We start from the raw sequence: 25,619 nt of genomic DNA, 5'->3' as shown, positions 1-25,619 counted from the left end.
AAAGGGTTTTTTTGAGATTCTATTATCTCAACTTATTATCTTTTAAACCCTTGGGTTATGATAATTCCTTTTTGAAATTTAACTATTCATAATTATCACAACGGTGTGTAAAAGTATTATTTTGATAATGTCAAGGCGGACATTACACCCTGCACCTCGAATCTATATCTTGCATACTAAGCTTATTACCTTACACACCATAAAGGTACAAATTTCATAAAAATATAACATATTATCTTGAAAGTGATGGTTTACAAGAAAATAATAATATGGACAATGGATTATTCAAACTATAAGCATGTAAATTACATGGCATTCTTTAAGGTTGACATATAACTTTGTTGTGCAAGGTAGACCTATTGTGCAAGGTTAGCTTAAGATGTAAGGTGATATAGGCTTGAGATGCAAGGTATAAAGTGGCTTGGAGCGTAAAGTTATAGGCTTGGGGTGTAAGGTATTAGAGGTAATATACATTTGATTTTAAAATTGGTCTTAGTCCCTCTAAACAAATTTCCTCCCATTGAGCAATTTTATGACAATTCCCCAATTTTTTTTTGTGGGGATGATAAAAAAAATACATAATCACTGAACTTCAAATTATGTCAAGGGGGAAAAAAACTTCAAAATATATGATATTTTTAACTAATATTTTATAAGAATTTTAAAAAGTAGTTAAAATTGTTTGTATTATTAAATGGTAAAAAAATTATCATTATTCTTAGGATTGCTCCCAATTAAAATCAGTGTCTCTTAATTATCTTTAATTTTTTTATATAATCTCTCTTTAGAATACTATTAATAAAACTATTTTTGAAAAATAAAAATTTAATAGTATTAACTTTTTCAAAGTGTCTTACCACATCTTGAATGGATGCTAATTGGTAAAAAATGTTCTATGTTTTAGACAAGAGGGAGTGTATATAAACAAATAATTGATAGATTTTTTGAAGTGAAATTTTTTATAACATGAGTTAATTTTTTTTACGTGAGTAAACAATAAAACCTCTTTTAAGGTTATAGAAGCAAGACCCGCATCATAATTTTTTTTACAATTAGCAAATTTATTATTATGGCATTATGATATGACATGAGTTGTTAACAGTATTCTGGCCAAAAAAAAAAGTTGTTAACAGTATTTATATTTTATTATATTTTTTATTATAAAAAGAGGGGACACTTTGTTCATGAATGTCTTTTTTGAATTTGGATTATGTTTCCATTCACGACTACAGAAAACTTTTAAAATATAGTTTTATTTAGAATTAGAAGAACATTTTGAAAATCCAACAAACAAGATAGATTGACATGTGCAGGGAAACATTTGTATCATACGAGGCCTATAGATACAAGATTCTATTAATTCTCATACAGTCATGCTAAAGACTTGCGTAACTGTAATGAATATAGAATAAGAAACTTGACGGTGCTAAGAATGTGAAAGCGTAAATTAAAAGTAAAAATGTATCTTTTTTATAAAAAAATAGAGTTTTGTCAACAGCAAAGAACATCTCCCTCAAGGTACTCTGAGCTAAAAATAGACTTTTTCTAACTGAATTACTTCATATATAATAAGTATTGAATTCAAACCATCAACTACTTGTTTAAATAATGTCTTATAACATCAAATTTAGTTGGTTAAAGTAAAAAGGCTTTGCAATATTGTTATGTAATAAGGACTCGGGTGTGAGAAAGAATCAAGGTTCAAAGTTGATGTGCAACAGTGAAAGCGTGTGCGGTGTTTGCAAAGTATGACAGTTATTCTCTAGGGACAATGAATGATCTGATTCTGATCCCTACATATCCTGATAATAATACCAACAACAACAGCAATACCTGTGACGCCCCTTAGTAACGTATACGAGCTTTTATCTTTTTTTTTTTTTAAATGAAACGAGCTTTTATCATATAATATAATAAGATGGACCATTTTGTGCACTTCGAAATGACATGTTTTTGTGAATAGCCTATGCTAATTTAGCTTCTCTACAAAATGAAGTGCAGTCTTTTCATGCTCTGATTTTTGTTTTTGGCCATTGCTTTTCGTGCATTGACAAAAAGTAATAAAATGGATTCAAACCGTGCTTAGTGCTAACAATGAGATAATCTTATCAATGAGTAGTATGTAGTATGTTTGTTAACGGTTTTTGAGTCATCAAGTAAATCTTGATCCTGTAAAATCCTAAGGATCCAACTCACATGAACTTTTTCTTTACCAAAAAAAAAAAAAAAATCAGCCCATCAAATTCACTTAGCTCTGAGAGAAAATGCAGTAAACAAAACCAGGATAAACAATCTTGTGGTATAAAACAAAAATGATGTAAGACCAGCTGCAAAATTCATGAGATATAAGCTGACGGCAAAGTAGACATGAAATTGTGGTAAACATCAGGTGGAAGAGGGTGAGCCTGTGTAGGCAGAGACAGGGTATTTCTTAGCATTCTTCACTAGTTTCGTGAGAGCAGCTTGTCCAAGATCAAGCCCACACACATCAGCAAGACGCACTAAATACAGCAAAACATCCGAAAGCTCTTCCTCCAAATGCTCCTTATCATCATTGGTCCAATTTGGTAATCCCTTCGCCACTTCTCCTTTCCACTGAAATATCTCTGATAGCTCCCCCACCTCTCCCACCTGCACAATCAACACATAATTCTTGGTCATCATTCAGAAAGAAATACCCATCTTCATGTCAGTTTGTGCATGTCAAGGAAAGTGAGTTTAAAGAATCCAGAAAGAAATACTCATGACAAATGAATGGTATTTTCAATGAAATCTTCTCTTTTTCTTCTTTTTTCCTTCGTTTTCCCCTCATCCAAACACACTGTTTGTAAGAGCTTACAGAGGGCTTACAAGAGCTAGAAGGAGATTTCTGGGACTGTGATAGTGATCCCACCCTCTCACTTCAGCAAACTCAGCAAGCCTCTTGCTAAGTTCCTGGAGAGAAACATCTCTTGATGTTTTAGGGAATCTGTGAGAGCACTCCATAATATATCTGCTTATTATGCTTCATCCACAAACTCATGCATGTCCAATTTATAGACAACTTGAGGGGTGAAGGGTAGCGATACAGGGGCAACTAGTGATAACAAAAGATTCGAGATGAGTCTTTTTTTTTTAAAAAAAAAAGTACTTTTCTTCCTTCTATCATTCTTTCTAACTAATATGTGCACTAAAGTGTTATAGTGGAGGAGGCACTTGAGTGTTTTTGCTGTAGGACAATGATCATGTGGGTGTGTCTCTTTTCATTCATGACTTGAAGTCACTCAATAACACCCACCTGAAATATTTTTGGACTATTATAGACATCCAAGTTTAGCCCCACCTTCCCCAAATTTCTTTATCACTCCTTACTGCATACATTAATCTCTGCAGAATCTAGGCGTGCTTTCTTCTCAAGAATCCAACCTTATTCATAGCCTATTGGGATGTATCTTCCTTCCAAGAACTTAACAGAGAAGATTAGCAAAATCTAGCCTAACATTTGGACAAGAATACAAGCACCTAGAGAATTCAATATAGAGAGGGGTGTCAAGTTCGCAGATTAAGTATATTGAATTGAACTTTTAAATCTGAATGTATACCTATAAAGCTGTTTCTAATCAGAAAATTGTGACAGAATATTAAACATATCAACGGAACAGATTTTGTTAGGTAAAACCCCAAGTTTTATCCCGAAACATATCAATAGAACTTGAAACTCTTCGGCTTATGTGTGTTGGGGAAAATAAAGAAGTGTGCTTATGTGGATGTGCTTTGCATGTTGGCATGCACCTAGATGATTGTGCTTGTACTGACGACGTCCCTCCCCTTCACTTCCATCACTCTCGACAGCCAAACTTGATACAATTGGATGAAATGGTTTGCAACTATTCTCTGCTACTTTCCACAATCATAAGGATAGCAGTAAAGTAAAAAGCTTCATGTAAAACCTTTACCCAAGTCCTTATATTGGCCATTCCATCTGTGAGGATCAAATTTAAACTCGATTACAACCAAGCAATATACAGGCTTAAGCCAAGTGGACTGATGTAAGAAAAAGTATTACTTCTCTCATCTTATTTATAAGACACATTTTAAAAACTTTATTTGATTCAATTTTAAGTCATGGTGTGATTTTTTAATTAATATTTAAAAAGTATTTTTAAAATTATCCTTCATGAAAGAAAAAAAATAACATGATATCACTTTTTAAATTTATTATATAAGAGCATATTTAAAATTCTATACATTTTTATTTCTTATACTTTTTTTATATTAGTATTGATGAGATTAGTATAAATAACTTATAAATATGCTAGAGAAGTACTCCCTTCGTTTAAAAATATAAGACATTTTTAATCTTGAGGTATAATTATTGCTTTTTTTAAAAGTGGCCCTATTGAGAATGACTTTATATTTATTGTAGGGTGTTTATTAGGGATAAATATAAAAAGATAGGGTTAATTAAAAAATACATAATTACTTTATTAAAAAATAAAATTTAATTAAAAATACCTTTAAAGTATGTCTTATCTATCTATCTATCTCCACGTCCAAATCCAATTTTAAAGGGAAAACAGTGAGTTGCTTGGGCTACAGGTTAAAGGTTATCCGCCAGGGGAAACTGACACATACCACGGAAGGCAGACACAAATGCAGCCTTTGCTGTCTGTATTGAAAAGCATATTACTTTCTTGAAAGAAGTTTCTTACGTGGAAGGGAAGTTTATATTTTAGTTCATTAAACTGCGAAGTTATTTTTCTGTTCAATGTCAAATGCGAACTTGGGTGCCCGCGAGCGCTTTTTTTTTTTTTTTTTGATTTTTTGGAGTATTTCAAATACTATATATCAAACAACAGATGGAGGCCTGACCCAAAAAAAAAAAAACAACAGATGGAGGCCCACATTTAATTATCACTAATGGCATGGCATAGGAGTTAAGGACAAGATTGGAGAAATAAGGGCGGTGTAAAAGGAGCTTTAAGAGGTCTGTAACGCAAGACGTGGGGAGCAGAGAAAGAACAAAAGTACAGAACGGCCTCCACAGAGCATGCCTTCTTGTCGGTGTTTTACCCCTCATTAGTTCATCCATTCCTTATCATTATCATCATCTCGCCTTTTTGTATTCCTTAATCTCAGAAACACTCAAAAGTTCAACTAGGTTTAGATTCAACACGCTTCCCAAACATGTGTAATTTTCCAATCCAACTAGCTGTAATCCTGTCTTTTAAGGTTTCAGTTTTCTTCATAAGCTTCAAGTTACTGAAGAACCACTCCTCTTTCTCCGACAGATGCGTTCATTTATGTGATTCTTTCTAGCTTGTTGTTTTATCACATGTATTGAACATTATAATAAAAATATTCTGATTGAGTTTTAACTTTACATACAAATTTTCATAATTAGACATCTATGAGACCCCCAAAAAAAATATATTACCCCTTAAAAAGCCATACTACAGTCACATTAACATCCCCTATAATGGGAATCTATATAAGCTAAAGAATGCAAACCATTGATGGCTATGCCTTGTCTTTTATGTTTAGTTCATTGTACCTTTCTATTATAACCTCACTGGTTCATGCCATGCCATGATATTACAGGACCACCGTATCCTATGCAGGAAGACGACAAGTAAAAGATCTGATTCTTAACCTATGAAGACCAAAAAAAAAAAAAAAAGTGAGATTTTGACAGGTATGCCTTGGCTACATGGAAAGGTCATTTATATCAATCCCAAGGCTAAAGCCAGTGAAGCAACATTAGACACTGGACTCTAGTGCTAACGTTGTCACTGCACTAACCTACACCCTCATTTCTAATTTATTTCAGAATTCTTATTCTCAAAAACCCCACTTGCTTTCACGATGATGATCGCAAGGGCTCACTAATAATGATTTGCCCGCCCTCTATACATGGCCTACAGTCCCCATTCAGGATCCGGAAACAGAGGAGGGGTGGGTGGGTATTATTTGAAAATAATATAATATTCTCCAACTTTTTACACCGCAGAATCTTTTTCATCTTCGGAAATTTAAGAACCAAAATGAATTACCGATACCAAAAAGGCAAATATTAGATGTTACACAAGTTCACACATCAATAACAATAACCACATATTATGTTTAATACCACTCTGTAATAAGTTGCAGAACCAGTATGTAATTAATACAGACATATATAGTTTGATATAAACAGACGGTATTTAATCATCTAATGGAAGCCACTTTATTCTTCTCTATAGCCCTGAGAGGTTCCTTGTAACAAGAAAATAAAATAGGAAAAATGACCATTAAGGACCCTTAAGGATATTAATCCAAATTAAGAATTATGGTTTTTGATTGGAATAAAAAACATACATAATTTTACAGAATTGCCCTCCACTAAACACTAAAAGATAATAACTTATGCTTGTGTTCTCTGTTCATTTTGAGTGCGAAAAATCTGCTCTTATGTGCTCTCGTACACGAAAAATCTTAGCAAAAAAGCATAACATTCAATGGAGTGGATTGTCATCTGAGCCATCATCTTCTTCTCTTCTTGGTGAATTACATACATTACTTCTTTTATATTTTCTCCCCTCTCACGTGAAAAATCTAAACTTTTATATTTTTTCTCTTCTCTATCTTTCACGACTTCTCTTCTCTCTTGAGCGAAAGACAATTTATATATCTTTGTAAATGTTATTTTACACCGTTTTTTTTCTATAGCTAAAAAAAAAAAGATCTTATTAATGATTATATAGATTATATTTATATATATATATATATACAATAAATGATTTCTAACATAGATAATGTTAAAAAAAATTGAGTGAAAAAAAAACATGTAATAAGTGTGCTGCTTTTTTTTTTATGTTGTGATGAAAAGTACACCAATGTTGAAAAATATAACATATATGCTAAATTGTTGTAGTCATAGTTAGAATTATGGGAATGATAGTTATGAAGTACTAAATTTGTATGTTGCTCCTAGTAGTTTTATGTTTATTTCCTATATGGCAAGTGCTTCAACAAAAGCATTATTCACTTGTTAGTAATTGTGAATGCAATATGAAAAATTTCTTACCATGGTTATTGCCAGAATTTTCCTCTAGGCAAGAACTTGAAGGTATATTATACTCTTTACCATGTTCAACATAAAATACTCTTGCACTATTCCTTGAGGTTAATTAAGTAAAATGGAAAGATTTATTTATAAGTATTGGATAGACATTTGATGATACAACTATATTTACAAAAGCATTTGTGTACAAGAAAAAAATTTATAACTCCACAATAATTCTGGTGGAAACCATTAACATACCTATGTTGACCAAGATATATTATGAAAATTATGAAAACAATATTTTTTTTTGAAACTACTACTGACTACATGTCTCCTAAGACGCCACACACCAAGCGAATGAAGTCAGCTTCAAAACAAGAAGATGTACGATTACTCAAGATGTAATCAAGGTGGACGTACAAAAAATATATATAAGAATCCCAATCCAAGAATAGATATAGGGATTGAAAGGGATAAAAAACATATGCATATTAATTAGTTTGAAATTAAAATGTATCTGGTTTTTATTTACTTAGTATGTTTTATTGTTGAATGACTTTTTGTACAAACACCCACACCATTTTTTTTGTATATGTGGTTGTGACAAGTTATATAAATAGGTTTGCAGTCTACATTATTTTTGAAAATGTAGACTGCACAAGTACTATTTAGATATAGATGAGATATTTTGTGTGTAAAAATGGATGTAAATATGGTGCATATGTATTGAAATCAATGAAATGTAATGCTAATGTCTATTTCAAGTCTAATTATGCGTAATTGCTATAATAATATAAGACTACTGAAATCATTAACGTAGAATGAGAATATTATTATTGTAATTTAAGAAAACATGGACCCTAATTAGGAATAGATTTTTTCCCAATATCAAAGAAACTTTTGAGAATATCATAAGGTCATTTATGAATATACTAACGTAGCATAGAAATGTTGTTATTGTATCTTGTAAAAATATAAAACCTCACTTAGAAATAGATTGTTTCCCACAATTTCATAAACTAAGCTTTGAAAAGTTTCAATCTCACTTTTGAATATACTAAAGTGGCTTAAGAATCCACTAACATCAGTCAAGATAATTCATCAATGATTTGTCAAATTTCATACTTGTTAATGTATAGTCAAGTTCATTTGAAATTCACTAACATGGTATGAGAATATTTGTAAGGTCTTACTTATTTAATCACGTTTAACTCCAAAATTAAGAAAATCAAAAGATTAACCCTTGAAGGATTACCAAAGTTAAAAATTTTCATAAAAGAGAAAATTTCTCAGATCATTTACAATAGTATTCCAAATTCAACATTTTAAATCTCAATTAATACTTATTATACTCAAATCAGAGTTTGAAAACTATTGTGAAAGCTTGAAAGTCAAACAGACCTAAAACAATGAGTTTTTAAAACTCAAAATAGGATTTTGTATAGAAAAAAATATGTGTGCCATGCCTTGTGACATATGTGGCGTGGCTTATCTTTCTATGTGCTATGCGTTGCGGTATATTGCATGAAAAATGATAGTATCAGTTACTGTCATTTGATAACACAAGGAGTAAAATTCTGACACATCTTAAATCTCTGTCCGACATTTGATTGAAGTAGTTTCGGTGTCTACACAAAGCTTTCTCCTTGCTCTAGTTGATGGCACCAGTCTCACACTCAAATTCTTTTTTATCAAAAGTTAGATGCCAAAACCCATTTTTAGCACTTTTCACAAAAATCTCACAAATTTGGTGTCTTAGAACAACCATAAGTGTCAAAAGCCTACACTGACCATCCAACCACATTCAATAGACTATAGTAGACCTATGCAATGCATCATATACAAACAAAAACACATATATCTCAAAAATCATTACTCAACTCTGATTTTCATAAAACATAAGGGGGAGGAAAATGTTGCACAAAATCATCATTTCATTTCAAATCTTTGAACATGTATATATTCATACTTGTACAAGTATTTCAGCCCTATCCATGGGTTTACAACCAAAACTCACTAATTCAGAGCACAAATACACAAGTTGTATACTATAATAATGCAAGTAGTACAAAAATAATAACATTTGATCCTTGTTGACAATTACACAATATTAATACATAAGTAAAGTAAAGAGGCATAAAAGTAGGATTTCATCACAATCCTGCGCCTCGAAGTGCTTTTCCCTGACTTTGATCCGATGAGCTAAGCCTTGAAATATTGAGAATTAAGGGGTGAGTATAGCCATTCAGTAACCAAGTTTCACCTAATATATACAATTGCATATTAATTGTAAATAAATGCGAATAAGCAAGCACACCATATAAAACATACAAGAAACTTGGCCATAGTTTATAAGACTAACAACCATGTAACCGAGCCTAAAACGCACATAATCATTTTATTTTGTAATACACAACACGGGATTGCAATAATATCAACCATGCACCCTTAACACATATGGAATCATAATACTAACAACTATGTGGTCAGATTTATATGAATGATCAAATAGAAACCTTATACCCTCTTGTTACCTCCGACATGAAACCGGTAGCTATCATGTGGCTACATCCTTCACGGACTAACCTCGTCTTTCACTTGTGAGGAGCTACAGGCCAAGGTTAACTCACTCACTTATGTAATCTAATTTCTCCCAATACTAATAAGCATGGGATGTCGTACACCCTAATCTAGCCTCCTCATGAACTGATGGAGATTACTTTAGTTTGAGTCCCTCGTAGAATAAGTGGGATAGTCTTGAATTAACCATGGGACAAAGACTACCTCTTTATTCTAACAGTTGGTGCCAAAGCAAGTTCTTGATTCCAATGATTACTACTAATACTATGTGAATTTAAATCAATTTACTCCTCTCCTTAGGCGAACTCCTATCAATAATCATGCTATGCACATTATCACATAATTATGCAACTCAATTACAAATCATATCATAAGTCATTTCACTTTTCTCACTTAGTCAATGATTGCACATTACACATCATAATAACACATTATTCTCAATTCATCATCATTATTCATATATATATATGTATATAAGCACCCATAGTATTTCCACATGGTCACATCAACCGCATTCTAAATTTGCATCAAAGATTTAAAATATGAATCATATCTCAATTAAACTTATTTTTAATAAATAATTAATTAATATTCAACTATACAGAGTTAAGTTTTCCTTAGTTACCTTAAACCTTTAAGAGGTCAAATGTTTACCCCTCACACAAAAACACTTCCAAAGCTTCTACCAAGTCGAAATGGTGCCAAAATCGAACCTCATTACATTCATAACACAAGGATATCATCATTATCCCATTTCTTGAGTTTTACCAATATAGATCTCCACACACTTTATCTATTAGTCTATAAATTACTATCTATTCATACCCAATGGGTCCACTAGATTCTATTAACGCACATTATTATTAATAACTCTTCAAACCACCAATAAGGGACATAAACCTCTCCCAACTACCTCATTTATGTCAATTTTTGGATATATAATATTCCTAAGAATCAACTACTTCCACAACCATTAATATGGTGTTCGAATACCTTAAACAACTTCAAATATATCCATTTTAATCAGTGAAAATGGACCATACTCTTAGGGATAGAAAATAGACTTTTCAACTTAAACCCTATAATATATCTCTATAAATGAGGGAGAGAAAGGAAGATGAAGACAAAATAAACTTACATTGGATGTTTGGGAGTTTTAAAACATCACCAATGGGAACTAATGTCATGCCTTAGCAGAGCCTAAGTCGAACTCCTCGTTTTCTTCTCCCCCTCCTCTTCTGTTTTTGCAAGCAAAATTGTATCTGATTTATTAAATTTTTATTCGTGCACTGTGACATGCGTTACCCTTCACCGCACCGCATGGCACAGAGAGACTTATTGCATTTAAATCTGCCCCTGTGTGCTGCGTCAGATTAACCACATATCACGACATATGGCACAGAGGGTACTCTTTTACTTTTTCTTCCTCTTTCCTTCAAACCAACTTTTAAGGTTGAAATCACCACAGTTATACTAAATTAAGCCCCTCTGACCACACATCTTATTAACTCATTAATCACACTCATTAGGTTAATAAATCAAGATTAAATTTTCTCAGATGTTATAATATTACTATTGTATCTTGTAAAAACACGAAATCTCATTTGAGATATGATTGTTTAATAAAAAATGACTTGTTCAAATTGAGATTCACAAATGTAACTTAAAAATTCACTAACATGACTTGGGAATTCACTAACATGGCTTAGGATTCACTAACATCAATCAAGATAATTCACCAATAAATTGTCCAATTTTTTAAAAATTTAGAAAAAAAAATACTTAATATTAATTGCTATATCATATACATTTGACCAATAAAAAATACTTAAGCACATAAAGTTTAATTTACATCATACATACAACTAAAACATAACTTGTGAAAGTCCATATCACAGTTGTCTAATCTATGTTTTTAATCTTGTTGGTCCTCCATGCTTAACATTTCAATCTTTTTTCACTTGTGAGGCTACTCTATTATGTGGATGAGTCACCAATCAATACAATAGCTCAAATCTCATTTTACTCAACTGTTCCTACACAATTAGAGCAAGTCAATTAATGGAGGCATGTTATGACCACCTCATTCCTCTTTCGCAATATTGTTGTGCTATCTAAGATAAATGATGAAATGCATCCCACAACTAGCTCTACATAAAAAATTTTCAAGATAAAAATCTATGAATAATTTATTACTTCATAAATATCATTTCTGTAATCCCAACTATGAACTAAAATAATTCAGCATTCATGTTACATTTTTAACAAATGTGTACTTTTCATTACAAAATAAAAAAAAATCAGCATCCTCATTACATCTTTCTTTTATTCATTCAATTTTTTTCAATACTATCTATATCAGAAATCATTTATTGTGTATATATAAAATCTATATAATCATCAATAAGATTTCTTTTTTTCTCAGATATAGAAGAGAAACGATGTAAAATAGTATTTATAAAGATATAAAAATTGTCTTGCATCCAAGAGAAAAGAGAAGACGTAAAAGATAGAGAAGAGTAAAAATGTAAAAGTCTAGATTTTTCACGCACGAAAGGGGAGAAAATGTAAAAGAAGCAATACATGTAATTACCTATTATTAAAAAGGGAGAAGATGAAAACTCAGATGATGATCTACTCCACTAAAAACTATGATTTTTTTGCCCAATTTTTTCAGGCATGAGAGCACATGAGAGAAGATTTTTCACACCCAAAACGAATAGAGAATACAAGCATAAGTTGTTATCTTTTAGTGTTTAGTGGAGGGTAATTCTGTAAGGTTAGGTATGTTTTTTATTTCAATTTAAGACCATGGTCCTTAATTAAAATTTTAATATTTTATTATCCTTAACTGAGATTAATGTCTTTAGGGAGTCTTTAATTACCATTTTCCTAATAAAATAATATAGTAAAGAAATAGCAAATAAACTAGAGTTTTGCTACTTGCTCGTAAGTTCCTTTCCTTGATTTGAGTAACAACCAAGTCTTAAGTATCAATTACAGCCCCTAACATAAATCAAAGACACAGAACATAGAGAAACAAGAATGAACAATAGGAAATAGTGAAGGAAAATAATAGAGGCTAAGAAAATGATTAAGGCAAGAAGAAATCAAAATTCTGCATCCCATCTCAACAGCAAAACCATGCATACATACCCATTAATCTCTCAACTTTAATGGCTTCTCCTGTACTCTGGTACTCAGTGGCAGAGCCAAGATCTTTGATTAGGAGGGGCAATGATGGAGCTAGAATTCTCAATAAAAAGAAGACATTTATGTCTCTTCCAAATCAATTTTTTTCTTTTCTTCTTCCTTTATTTCCTATCCAGCTTTTAATTATAGATTCATATATGCAGTGAGCTAGCAAAAAACATTCATTATTTATCATTGGTTTTTTTTAACTAATTTTTAAATAGTATTCAGGATGAGGAGCGAGTCTATTTAGTCATATTAGATTTTTTTTTTCTATTTTTAGACAATTAATAAATAATATCAGTATTTAGGTATAGTGAAATTGTGGGTTAATGTTCATGAGGTTAAGTTAAAAATTTAAAGAGATCTTGACTAAAAAATTAAGATTGAAATGGGTTTAAATTTTAAAATACGAAAATAAGGAGGTGCAAAGTATAATAAATAAAAGGTGTAAATTGCAAAATATAAAAATCTATGCTCCCAAACATGTTATTTTTCCAAATATGCCCCCTTAATTACATATGGCTCCGCGATTGCTAGTACTCCTTCACAAGAAATCTAGTGCTTGCTTCGTATTTCTAGCCTCATTAGCCATCTCATCATCTTGGGACCCAATAGGATTAGGCCACAACATATCAGATCGTCTCATGTTTTTCTTCATAATATGCAATTGGAGTAGGTGCTTTCTGCCTTCAAGATGCTGCTTGAAAGCAGACACATCAATGCACTATATGTTGCATAACCCACACCATTGTCTCTTATTAGAGGTCTCTCCACATGTTTCCTTGCTCATGTCAAGCCTCTGGATTTCAACCCTACGCTTTTTCCCCTTAAAGTGCAGGTTGAGCAAGTCTTCGGTCATGCATGGAACTTTACACAGTTCACACCATTGGATTTGATTGCCTTCCCCCCTCCATTCCATTCTTTTGATTATGCTCCAAATCTTGCTTTCTTAGCTTTGACCTATGCTTTCGACCCATCAAATGTTGTGTTAGATTGGTTGGACTTGAGCAAGACAACCTGCAGATTTCGCAGTATAACTTGTCTAGGTTCTGACATTCCAGAGGTTGATCCTATCGATTGATTAGTTCTTTTTGCTTGGTTCCTAAAAGGCATGGACTTGATAATGGCATTTGCTGGAAAGTTTGAATTGATGATGAAGTAACCTGAAAATATGAGAACATTGAGACAAACACTTGATGTGCAAAAAAAATCCAATACCATAACGTAATTTTTCAAGAAGCACCCACCCTCTGATGTGCTTACTGTTCACAAAACAACAACAACAACAATAATGTTTCACACAATTAGAGACCAGAAATTAAGAGGATAGGATTGATTTGAACAAAGATATAGCAAAGCCATTGTGGCTAAGGTATTGCAAAAATAACAGGCTAAACATCAAGTGCAGAGGAAGAAGCTCTTAAATGGAGTGATCATTAATTAGAACGGAGATTATACCTTCCTCTGATATGCTAGCTCCTTCTGAATGGCGATCTCCATGGGCATTGTACTCTGCTCCTTCTCATCACCACCCATATCTCCACTAGAAATTCTTCCTCTTCAACCCAATAAACATGTCTTCACAGTCCTATGCCATTTAGCAATGTCTTGCCTCAAGAACTTGTTTTTAATACTGAGATAAAGGTTGCTTCACGCTGTAACAAGTGCCTATAAGGATTTTGGAGGAATATCATGTACAAATTGTTATCAGTAACGAATCAAACTCGGTAGTTTGTAGGCGCATCATGGTAAATGACCACAACGTCCTTTTCCTTTTCCTTTTCCTTTTTTTTTTTGAAGATAATTATAAAACCAAAACAAAAATAGAATTCTGAATATTTATCAAAGGAAAACAAAAACAAAAAACTGTAAACACAACGAAATTGAGCAGCCTCTTCAACATAAGGAATGCTACAGGGTTCATTTTTCTATACACAAGATAAGAATCATGTACGCAATAAAAACACGTCATTTTTTTACACTAAAATGTGCCCACAGTATACACATTTTCTTTTGTATTATTATTATTTAGGGAGAACGGCAGAGGTCCTTCAAGTTAGGTCTCAAATGTTTAACTGTAAAAATTTACAAGTTTGATTATTAATTTTACAATTTTGTTAGGATGAAATCATAACTTGTGTTCTAAATTTTAATGGATGAAATAAATTTATTTATTCTTCAACCATGTTAAAATTTAAAAAACAATATTATAACAAAATTGTAAAATCGAGAAATAAACTTATAAATTTTTAAAATTTGATACTTGAAATTTAATTTAAATTAATTTATCATTTTGATGTTAGCAAAAAATAAAAATTTTTTTAAAACTTCTTTATCATTCTCCCTATTGTTTACTCCCCTTTTGGGTTCAGTATGTTAGCCAGCATAGATAACACCTCCTTCATATTGGGTCTAGCTTGCGGTGCCTCTGCCGTGCACTGTATCCCAATACGTAACAACTCACCCATCTCCTCCGCTCCCTCTCCGAGCCCAGAACCCATTAGCAAGACTGGTATCATGGTCCGACTTACTACGGGCCCAAGCCCATATCGACAGCCTGTGACTCGCCGGGCCCACTCCAACAGGCACTCCTCCCCACCGTCCACCGCCCTCCTCCCGGTGGCTAACTCCATGGCCAACACTCCGAAGCTGTACACATCACCTTTCGTTGTGGCCTTCCATGTCTGACCGTACTCAGGTGCCACGTAGCCCACCGTGCCGGCCACCATGGTGGTCACGTGACTCACTCCATTTTCTACTACTCTAGCTAGCCCGAAGTCTGTGACTTTAGCCTTCCCGTGTTTGTCCAGAAGCACATTGCTAGCCTTGACGTCTCTGTGAACAATTGGAGGGAAGCATTCGTGGTGCAAATGGACCAATGCTCGAGCCACGTCAATGGAGATCTCTAGCCTTCTCTTCCACGTGAGTCTTGTTCTGTCTGTAACAACATCTTCCAAGCTTCCTCCCTCCATGTATTCGTAAACTAGGATTTTCTCCGACCCGTTTAGGCACCACCCGTATAGTGTGACCAAATTGGGGTGTGGCCAGCCGAAACCGTTTCCGCTTAGAACCTCCATTTCTGCTCTGAACTCTCTTTCTCCTTCTAGTCCTTCTCTTTGAAGCTTCTTAACCGCGACTTCTATTCCGTCGGGGAACACTCCTCTGTACACTGTGCCAAAACCGCCTTTTCCTATGACTCTGTCGTCGGAGAAGTTTCCGGTGGCTCTTAGAATGTCGGTGTGCGTGAATGCTATCTTGTTCAAATGAACGACCTTAATTAGGTCAGATGACCATGGTAACGAATTGTCGGAATCGTGTTGGTTTTTTGTGTCTTCCAATAGGTATCCTTCTGGGTCGTGTGAACGGGTTTTCGGTAATGAGCATATTATGAAAGAGAGGAGCCCAAATACCAACAGAGCGAGTGTGATAGCCAGGAAAGCCAAGAACATTGACAGCTTCGTGCGGTTTCTGTTTCTGATTTTGTGGTCTCTCCGAGAGGTCGTGTTTTTTATGTCGTTTGGGGCGTCATCGATGAAGCTCGGTAGGGTCAAGAGATGGTCTCCCAAATACGAATCTTTATCGAATGTGGCTAATTGTCCCGTTGGTGGGATCATACCAGAAATGAAGGGATTGTAAGAGATGTTGAATTTACTGAGCTCTGTCAAGTTGTTCAAGCTTGTCGGGAATGTCCCTGAGAAATTGTTGTAGGACAAATCCAGATTCCGAAGACATTTAAGCTTTCCAATGTCCCATGGAACCTCACCTGAAAAATTGTTTCTTGTTACGTTCAACACCACAAGTGGCAGATCTCCCATCACCGCAGGGATTTTGCCGGAAAATTTGTTCATCCCCAAGTGCAGCATACTGAAATTCTGCATGTTCCCAATTTCTGAAGGAACTTCGCCGATGAGATCATTCCCGCTTAACTGAACATACCCAGAGATCTCCTTCAGTCTAAAAGAGGACCCAGATGAGCAAATCGAGAAGATTCCATAACCTTTAAGTAACCTATCCCAAATGGTTATGCAATTTTTTCTCGTGAGGATGCTGTATACAAAGCTGAAAGGAGGGTAATCCGCAGGTATCCATCTCTTCATTGCCGAACATTCAACTGAACCAGCAGGGATTTTATTGAATTCATTCCGATTCAAATCAAACGTGGCCATGGCGTTTCTTCCAATGTTGCTCAATTCACGAGGGAAATTCCCAGTAAGCTTATTGTTTTCAAGGTTTAGCCACAGCAAACTTGTGCAGTTTCCCAGCTCTTTGGGTATGTCTCCACTCAATGAATTGTTTGCAAGCATTAACCACAAAAGAGAATCCAAGTTTCCCAGGCTTGGCGGGATTGGCCCTGTTAAATTGTTGAAAGAGATATCAAGTGCTTGAAGCTGAGCCAAATTTCCAAACTGAGGAGGAATATGTCCAGTGAATTGATTGTGGGCTAACATTAAGAACTTCAGAGATGTCATCTGAGAGATTTCAATAGGCAATGGACCTGAAAAACTGTTGTTACTAAGGTCTAAGCGAGAGATGTTGGGTAATTTGAGAATCCCTGATGAGTTTAATCCTCCTGTGTAAGCATTCGAATACAAAAGGAGGAACTTTACCTGCTTGAGCTTCCCAAGTGTGTCTTGTATCTCTCCACCAAAAGCGTTGCCGCTCAAATCCAAGAAATTTAGATTTTTCAAGTTTGAAAGTGTCTCTGGGATGCTTCTTGAAAATGTATTGTTGGCGAAGTACAATGCTTGGAGGCTTGAGATGGATCCCAATTCAACGGGAATATCCCCAGAAAATTTGTTTCTTGAAAGATTCAGAATTGCAAGATTCGTACATTTACTGACATTCTTCGGTGCATTTCCTGTAAACCGATTGTATGAAACGTCGAGTACTTCCAGCTTACAATTTTCTGGGAATGCTTCTTCATTCAGATGCCCAGTGATATAGTTCTCTGAAACTGAAAACTCCTTGAGCCTCGCAAATCCCATCCAAATACCCCCACTGAGATTGTTGGTGCTCAAATCCAAGTACTGCAATTTTAAACACTGATCGAAGCGATGATCAATCGAACCGGTGAAGTTATTCCCAGAAACATTCAGAGTAACTAAGTTGTCACAAATGGCAGGAAAATTCAACCCTATGTCCCCATGAAGCCTGTTTTCCGACAAGTCCAGCGTCTCTAATCTTGTCAATCCAGTTAAATCCATCTCCCCCTCAAGAAGATTATGGGAGAGATTAAGATATACGAGGTTACTGCATCGTCTTAAATCCTCTGGGATTTCTCCGGTGATGGTGTTTGTGGAAAGGTCAAGGTGGGTGAGCTCGGTAAGCAGCGAGAAATTCTGGAAAATCTCGCCAGCGATGCTGCTGTCGGAAAGGTCTACGCCGACCACTCTGGCGGCCGAGTTTGTCCCCTTTGGGCTGCATGAGATTCCTGGCCATTCACACGGATTTGAGCTGTTTGTGTTCCAGAGTTTGTATCTTCCTCGATCTGTCCGAGTTTGATTGTTAAGGTAAGTTCTCAGCTGTAGCAGAATCTGTCTCTCCGTGTCCAGAGAATCGTGGGCAACAATTTTACCTGTGGGATCAACAAAAGGAAAAGAAAGAAAATCAGATTTCGCCTTGGGAAACGAAGTAGAGAATACCCTCGTAGACAAGAATCAATAAACCTCAAAAACCCATAATAAAATAGCAGTCAAACTGTTCAGAGAATCTAAAAGCACACTGACAAAAGACAAGGCTGATATAAATATAATTATGTTAACGTTGTGTGAGGGGCCAGGACTGTAAAAAGGAATTCCGATACAGATGAAGAAGTGAATCATGATGAGAATCTGGGTGTGATGCCAAAACCCACATAGAATTGAACGCAAGAATCAGACTTTCGAACTCGGGACCTGAAAAAAGCATTAAGAAACAGATGTACAGGAAGCCCCATGACCGTGTTTCCTGCTCTGACATCTATGTTGTCTCGGGACCCGTCCTCCTCTTCCGCTGCTCGTTGCTTCTTCTTTGTTAGCAAAATTGACACACAGATGATTCCCAGAGGACGATGACGAGATCAAGAGGGAAGCTTCAGAGATACGAGGAAGCAGAACCGATGGGGACGTGTGTTGGGAGTGATATTCTGGCAGGAAGAAAGTGTGAAAGCATGAAACAGAGCACACATCCTTCTTTTGCTGTTGTCTTTTGGACTTTGAAGGGTTATAATAAATGAATCATTAAGAAGAGCTGGTTAAAGCTGTTTATAGTGAAGGACGTCAGAGCAGTAATGCGTCGCTACTACTTCGGGGGTATTTGTTTAATGAATTTCAAAGTGGGAGGGAGAGAGAGGTTTAGAAGCAAGGGAAGGGCTGAGCCGCAGTTGCTGACTGGCTCAGTGCCGAGAAGCTCCAGGGAGGAGGAGAGAGCCAAGGTGGGAGGTGCGTGGGTGAAGGAACAAGTTGTGACGAAATTATAGAAAAGAAAGAAGAGCAGGTTGCTTGGTTGGTAACATTTCTAAGAAGATAGATAGATTCGAAGTGGTGTGGAAAAATTAGGAAGGAGATGTTTTGGGAATCCAAAGAAAAACAAAGCCACATGGACATGGTTTTTGAATCCCCTCGGGAGAAGTTGGACCAAAATGCTTCGTATTTGTTAGTTCTCATAAGCGGGTGCCGCCTTTCACCCGTACGGGGAAACTTGATTTGTTAAATAATTCCGGTGGAATTATATTTTAAAATTTAAATCATAATTTATTTATTTTTTGACTCGGGATAATTAAAATGTATGATGGGGAAAACGAAAGTTGATTGACCGAGGAAATGAATGCGATGATATTCAATATTTTAATAAAACGAGAGAGAGAGAGAGAGAGAGAGAGAGAGAGAGAGAGAGAGGAACAAAACGAAGAAACGTGGGAGGGAGACAGAAGTTGAAATGCAAGATGACAACAGCTTCGGTGCCCCGTGCCTTGCGCCAAATGGACGAATTTATGAGGCAAATCACAATATTATATACAGATTCATCTTTTTAATTTAATTGGAGTTTGGAAGGAACATATATTTCCTTCCAAAAGTTGATAAGCTACATATTTATGGCTGGGGCAAGGGCGCCATAAAAATTATTGAAGTTAGCCCTATATCTTACCAATCTTGGATTTAAATTTTACAAGTGTCTTGAGTCCTTTCATCTACTGTTACTCTAATTTTATTTATAAATTATTTTTAACATATTTTATTAATATAAAAAAAATTTTAAAATTTATTAACTTTGTCTTATATTTTAAAAAATTATTAACTTTATTCCTATTGAATATATATATTTTCGTAACATATTTTGTTTCTCTAACGTTTAATAAAGAGTAAAATAAAAAATTTATAATAAAAATTTAATGACGTGATTTATAAATAGAATTAAGAGAATTTTTCTCTCTCTATCTTATAAATAGGATTAAAGGGAGTAATTAATATACACAATGCAATTGTAGGATTTTTTAAAATACTTGAAAATTCATGCTTGATCTTAAATAAACAAAATAATGAACTAATGAGTGATTTTTATGAGAATGCATTTCAACTACTCTTTTCCAACAACACAAATAGTTGGATTAAGCTATAGAGCATGGCAAAAAATGGAGTTGTAGTTTTAATGTTCTCTGTGTATCTTGCGCAAACAATTTTCATGGTGTTTGATTGAATTATCGAGATAATATTACATGAGAAACTTATTGGATGTGAGGATTTAAAATACTCATGGATTGTGCATTCATAAAACTTGCAGGAAATTAGATAATTAAAAAAAAAACACAAAATTATAGAATTTAAGGGGGAAAGGAAGAAAGGGTGAGCAGGGGGAGGGGGGGGAGAGAGAGAGAGAAGGGTGTGTTGAAAGGAAAGATGGTCAAAAGAAAATGATGTGTTTGGTTGGAATCCTTCTTTATTGGTGTTTTTGAGGCAAAACAAAAGCTCTCTTCACATATAATCAATCTCTCACTTTTCTGGTGGCCCCCACACGCACGCACGCACGAACGCTTGTATTTCTCTTTCTTCATTTAATAATATAATTAATTAATAAATAATAATAATTAAGTAATTGATTAGCGCATCTTTGAACAAACAGCAACGATGGTATTGGTTGGTGACTAACGACACAAGTGCCGCCTCTCCTCACCTTCTTTTTGTCTTCGCTCCAAGTTTCATCATATGTAGTGTGCATTCGCAGTACCGCTTTAATGGCCCTTCAGATTATATTCATTTTTGTTATTTTAATACAAATGATTGTTTTAAATTCATTTGTTATTTTCAATTACCCTGATGTATAAAAAATACTCCACACTCCACTGACTCGTTGTTACTGCTTGATTAATTAAGTCGAATCGGATTGGGCTCAATGACGAAGCTGTGGGGAGGCAAGCGGGGCAGTGCTATTATTTCCATGTATCTTACTCGTAAAATAACATTGAAGGCTTTTTAGCCCCCGTTCCTCTTTCATTTTTCCATTCATGCCCTCCAAATACCTTATTCTGGATTCATCCCTGATTGGGTTCACATTTTAACCTTTTTTTTAAAAAAAAAACCAAGGATATAGAATTGAGATTGACTGTCTTATCTGGCCAAGGAAAAAAAAAAATCACAATGTCTTGTCAATAAGTTAAATGGTTTTTCTGCTAATATAGCTTAGCACCGTACAAAACACCAATGAACAAAAATATATCAGTGTTTTGTAGTTTTGGATAGTAAATTTTTTTGACCCAAAGTTTTGGACTTATTTTATAAAACTTCATGAACTATAGATAGGCGAGAGGATCCAGATTCTTGTTAGATTTCTGGTAAGCAAGATTCTCGTTCGAACAACCAAAACAAAAAAAAAAAGTGAAATGAATTGTTTTATATTTCTAAGTTGAAAAATTCAAAATTACTTCTTTTTTATACAAATTAAAAAGTCGGCCAAATCACCCCTCAAGTTACGTTTCTCTTTCTCTACAATTGTGTTTTTTTTTTTTTCAATTTTCTCCCACGATCACGCCTTTTTTATTTTTATAATTGTATGGATTTAAAATAAAACATCAAGTCCAAAATAAGGACAAAAGGGTTAATATTAACACAAAAGCTATATATAAATACCCTATAAATATGATTACAATAAATACTTTTTATATCCTATAAATAGGACTAGGAGAGTAAATAATACTCCCCCCCCAAAATAATACATTTTTAGATAAAATTAACCAAATCAATGAAATTCATTAAATTTAATTTACAATATTGCTTTCTCAAAATAAAAATATAAAATTTTAAAAATATCCTTAATTTAATACTTCATTTATAAAAGAATATTAAAAATAGAGAATATAATATAAAGAGTAATATTGAAAACAAATTATTAATAAAATCTTATTTTTTATAAAAGTGTCTTATATTTTAAAATGTTAATTTTTTTAAAAAATATTTTGTAAATTGAGATGTAAGAGCATGTTATAATGCATTGTGGATTAAAAAATATCATTTATTGTGAGTATATAGGTTAGCGCAATATGTTGATTTTGATTTAAAAAGAAAGGGAAGGGAAGTCAAGGCAATGGGGCAGGGATTTGAGCTAGCGTGACTAATTGAACTCTGATTTAAAGTGTGGTTGAGACGTCCAAGTCTCTAGACTGTTGGTTTGTTCTTATCGTTAATAAATATTCATAACAATATTTACATGCAGGCAGAAAATCATCGCACGTGTTAATTTCAACACATTCACATCCAAACAACCCTACCTCATGTTCCTGTTGTCTAAACCAAAGTCATTCAACACATATATGTTAATGAGGTAATCTAGTTGACTTATACGTATGATCATACTTGGAAAATGTTCATACACAAACCTACTTTGATTTGGAAATTTTGCCTATCTACGATTCTACGTATTAGTTTCGTAATCCTCTAAGCATGAATTAATTAAACCAGTTATTTCCTTTTTTTTTTTTGGCGGTGGATGTTTTTGCAATATTAGAAATTTTTTGGTCGCAGTATTAGCAATTCAATTTGGTGACATTTACCTGAGGTATTGGCTGTTTGCATATAATTAATATACTATGTAAGTGTAAAAAACTAAAATAGAATGAGCAGAGCACTAATAACGGTGATGAAGATGAGTAGATTGTATATAAAATCTTACGTTTAAACTTATGTGTCATTGCGTGCGTGTGTGTACAAATGGATGAAATAACTTTTACTTCTTAAACTTTCTCTTAATTATCAATTTAAATCTTAAATTTTTACTTGATACAATTTAATCATTGTAGTTTATTGTATTTAAAAGTTAGGGAGAATGGCAGTAAAATCTTAAAATAAAAGTAATAAAAATCAGTCCCAAACAATTTTTTTTAAAAAAAATGAGTTGCAAATAATAATTAAAATAGTTACAAACAAAAATTTCAATTATAAATTGAGAATAATTTTTAAAATTTAAATATTTGCATTTGAAACTTCTAAATTTACAATTATTTAAATTAATATTTATAATTTAATTTTTTTTTTTACAATTTTATCATAGATTTAAATGTCATTAATTCTCTTTTTCGTGATTTAATTTTCATTTTTTAAAAAATTATAGGAATTGAGTTGTATCAAACCAAAAAATATAAGAATTTAACTCTTTTGAATCAAAAAAATTATTGGGACTAAATCGTTTTGATTCAAAATTCATGACTAAATTTATAATTGAAAAAAATACAACAAATAAATATAAGGGAAAATCACATATAAGATCCACTGAAGGACATATTCATGATGCAGGCCTCATAGATTCTAATATTCCTCTATAGGCCAAAGGTCTCGATTGTAATTATACTTTTAAGTGAAAACACAAACCACTCTTAATGAATAAGAATATCTATACTGCATTGTTAACCAAAAAACATTAGTAAATATAGCAATATACTTCACCTTAGAATCTAAAAATTGTATGAAGAAATCAATTTAGCAAAATAGTAGTACATTTCTTTTGCATTATACAATCAAGAGTAGTTTTAAACTATTTTCTAATTAAATAATTTATATAATATATGTGTGTTTCATCAATATAGTTGTTTTAATACTATTAAAAAGAGAACAAATTAATTGAGAAAAAAAACCACTACGGCTTGACCCATATTAGTCGAAGTTTAATATGATTATTGGGTAATTCAAGGAAAAGATTTTCTCCTCTTCCCCATTTCTTCTTTGAATCAAAATTTCAATGGTTGAAATTTAATATTTTATAGAACTATTATTATAATATTAAATAACAATAAATAAATTTAAACTATTAGAATTTAATCTAAACAATTTACAACAGTATTTTATAAAATATTTTTTAATATTTTCACAGCAGTTCTAAAACTAATATTATAATAATTTGATAATAAATTAAATTTCAGTTATTAAAATTTAATTTAATAATAAAATTGTGAAGAGGAGGGGAAGGAAGAGAAGAGAATCCTTCTTAGTGATTTGATATATATATATATATATATATAAAATCTGATCTCGCAAAACCAACTAAAGTTTATAAATAATTACTGGTCGTACGCGGGGAAGTGCATGAGAAAGCAGAACAAAGATACAAAGTGCTAATCAAATATTGAGAAGTGTATGAGAAATCAGAATGGAGCTATTTTGCTTTGATATGTCTTTACTGGAGAGATGGGGACCAAAGATGCAACCTCTTTTTGTGCGAGTTGCTTAAAGCATCATTTTTCCCTATCAAAGCGCTTATTCCTAGTGGAAACAATGAGAAGCATGCAACAGCAATCCCACACACTCGCACGGTGCAAACAAAAAGATTACATGAATTATAATGGAAATACACCCCAACGGCATACTTGTCCTCTTGGTTGTATCTCTCTTGACTCTTTTATCCATATCTTACAGGGTTGTGAGAAAGCTCGTAATGTTTAAAAAAAAATTAGTTAATCCTACCAATCTCTAAATACTTTCTTATCTCTGTGTGTGCAGGATTGTATTGTTTGGAATACAAAAAATGAAGCAGGTAACCTAAGTATAAGAAGAACAAATTGTCAAAGACTCTTTGCACTTGCCTGCTAGAAGATATGGAAGATAAGATGCAACATGATCTATTCTATTAATAATAACTAAGATAAAGATATCGTCTTTTCTTGCACTCAATAGATTATTAGCGATTTAAGGCTTCAAACTAGAATCAATCATCTGAGTAAAAGTGGTGCAAGACATGAAGCTAAGCGGAACACTCTTGCACCAGGATAGGTCAAGCTCAACATTGATGGATTTGTCAACATTAATGGCATTATTTCTTGCGAGGGCATCATAAGGGATGATAAGGGTAATTGGGTCAAGGGTTTTCATAAAGAATTTTGGTTACTATCCCAACATTGTTGTTGAACTTATGAGGATTTTGGAGGGTTTTAAGCTTTGTTGGAATACTAAGTTCTCTAAAGGCAATGTCTACTTTGATTCCATAAAAGTCTTATCCCTTATCGATTATAACCTCTTTAAGATTAACTCTTTCTCTGAATATATCAAGAAAATTAGGGAGCTTATCATGAATAATTAGGAAATCACTTTCAACCACGTTTATAGATAAGCAAATAAATGCGCCGACTTGCTATCCTAAGATAGCTTCGATAATATGATTTTGGATAACTCGCCTCTTGATTGCATCAATCTTATAATTTTAGACATGACTTGATTTTGTCTCATTGCACAATTTTTCCGTGGCATTGTATTAAAAAAAAGATTTGCTTTGAAGTAAATTCTAATTTTGAGATATTCAAGCCCAAATCAAAAGGTTTTTATATACAGCATGAAAGTAGATAGCCTCTCCACATGTAAAAAAG

General features: G+C 33.4%; 2 protein-coding genes across 2 annotated transcripts; both read right to left on the bottom strand.

The window, feature by feature from the left end:
- Nucleotides 1-2,220: 2,220 nt before the first annotated feature.
- Nucleotides 2,221-3,009, bottom strand: LOC129307687 (uncharacterized). Its single transcript, XM_054948545.1, has 2 exons — nucleotides 2,851-3,009; nucleotides 2,221-2,631 (listed from the first exon to the last, which is right to left on the bottom strand). Exons 1-2 carry the CDS (start codon nucleotides 2,983-2,985, stop codon nucleotides 2,386-2,388), a joined length of 381 nt encoding a protein of 126 aa, XP_054804520.1. The 5' UTR covers nucleotides 2,986-3,009; the 3' UTR covers nucleotides 2,221-2,385.
- A 10,225-nt stretch (nucleotides 3,010-13,234) lies between these two features.
- On the bottom strand, nucleotides 13,235-19,395 carry LOC129308556 (probable LRR receptor-like serine/threonine-protein kinase At1g74360). The gene is made up of 3 exons (XM_054949741.1): nucleotides 18,694-19,395; nucleotides 14,258-18,374; nucleotides 13,235-13,962 (listed from the first exon to the last, which is right to left on the bottom strand). Exons 1-2 carry the CDS (start codon nucleotides 18,755-18,757, stop codon nucleotides 15,151-15,153), a joined length of 3,288 nt encoding a protein of 1,095 aa, XP_054805716.1. The 5' UTR covers nucleotides 18,758-19,395; the 3' UTR covers nucleotides 13,235-13,962; nucleotides 14,258-15,150.
- Nucleotides 19,396-25,619: the final 6,224 nt, after the last annotated feature.

This window comes from Prosopis cineraria, unplaced genomic scaffold, assembly GCF_029017545.1.
Source record: "Prosopis cineraria cultivar Desert tree isolate PC_DT_omini unplaced genomic scaffold, ASM2901754v1 PC4, whole genome shotgun sequence".
Lineage (NCBI taxonomy): Eukaryota > Viridiplantae > Streptophyta > Magnoliopsida > Fabales > Fabaceae > Prosopis > Prosopis cineraria.
Note: the sequence above shows the minus strand (reverse complement) of the source record. Positions and strands in the feature narration are given on the sequence as shown.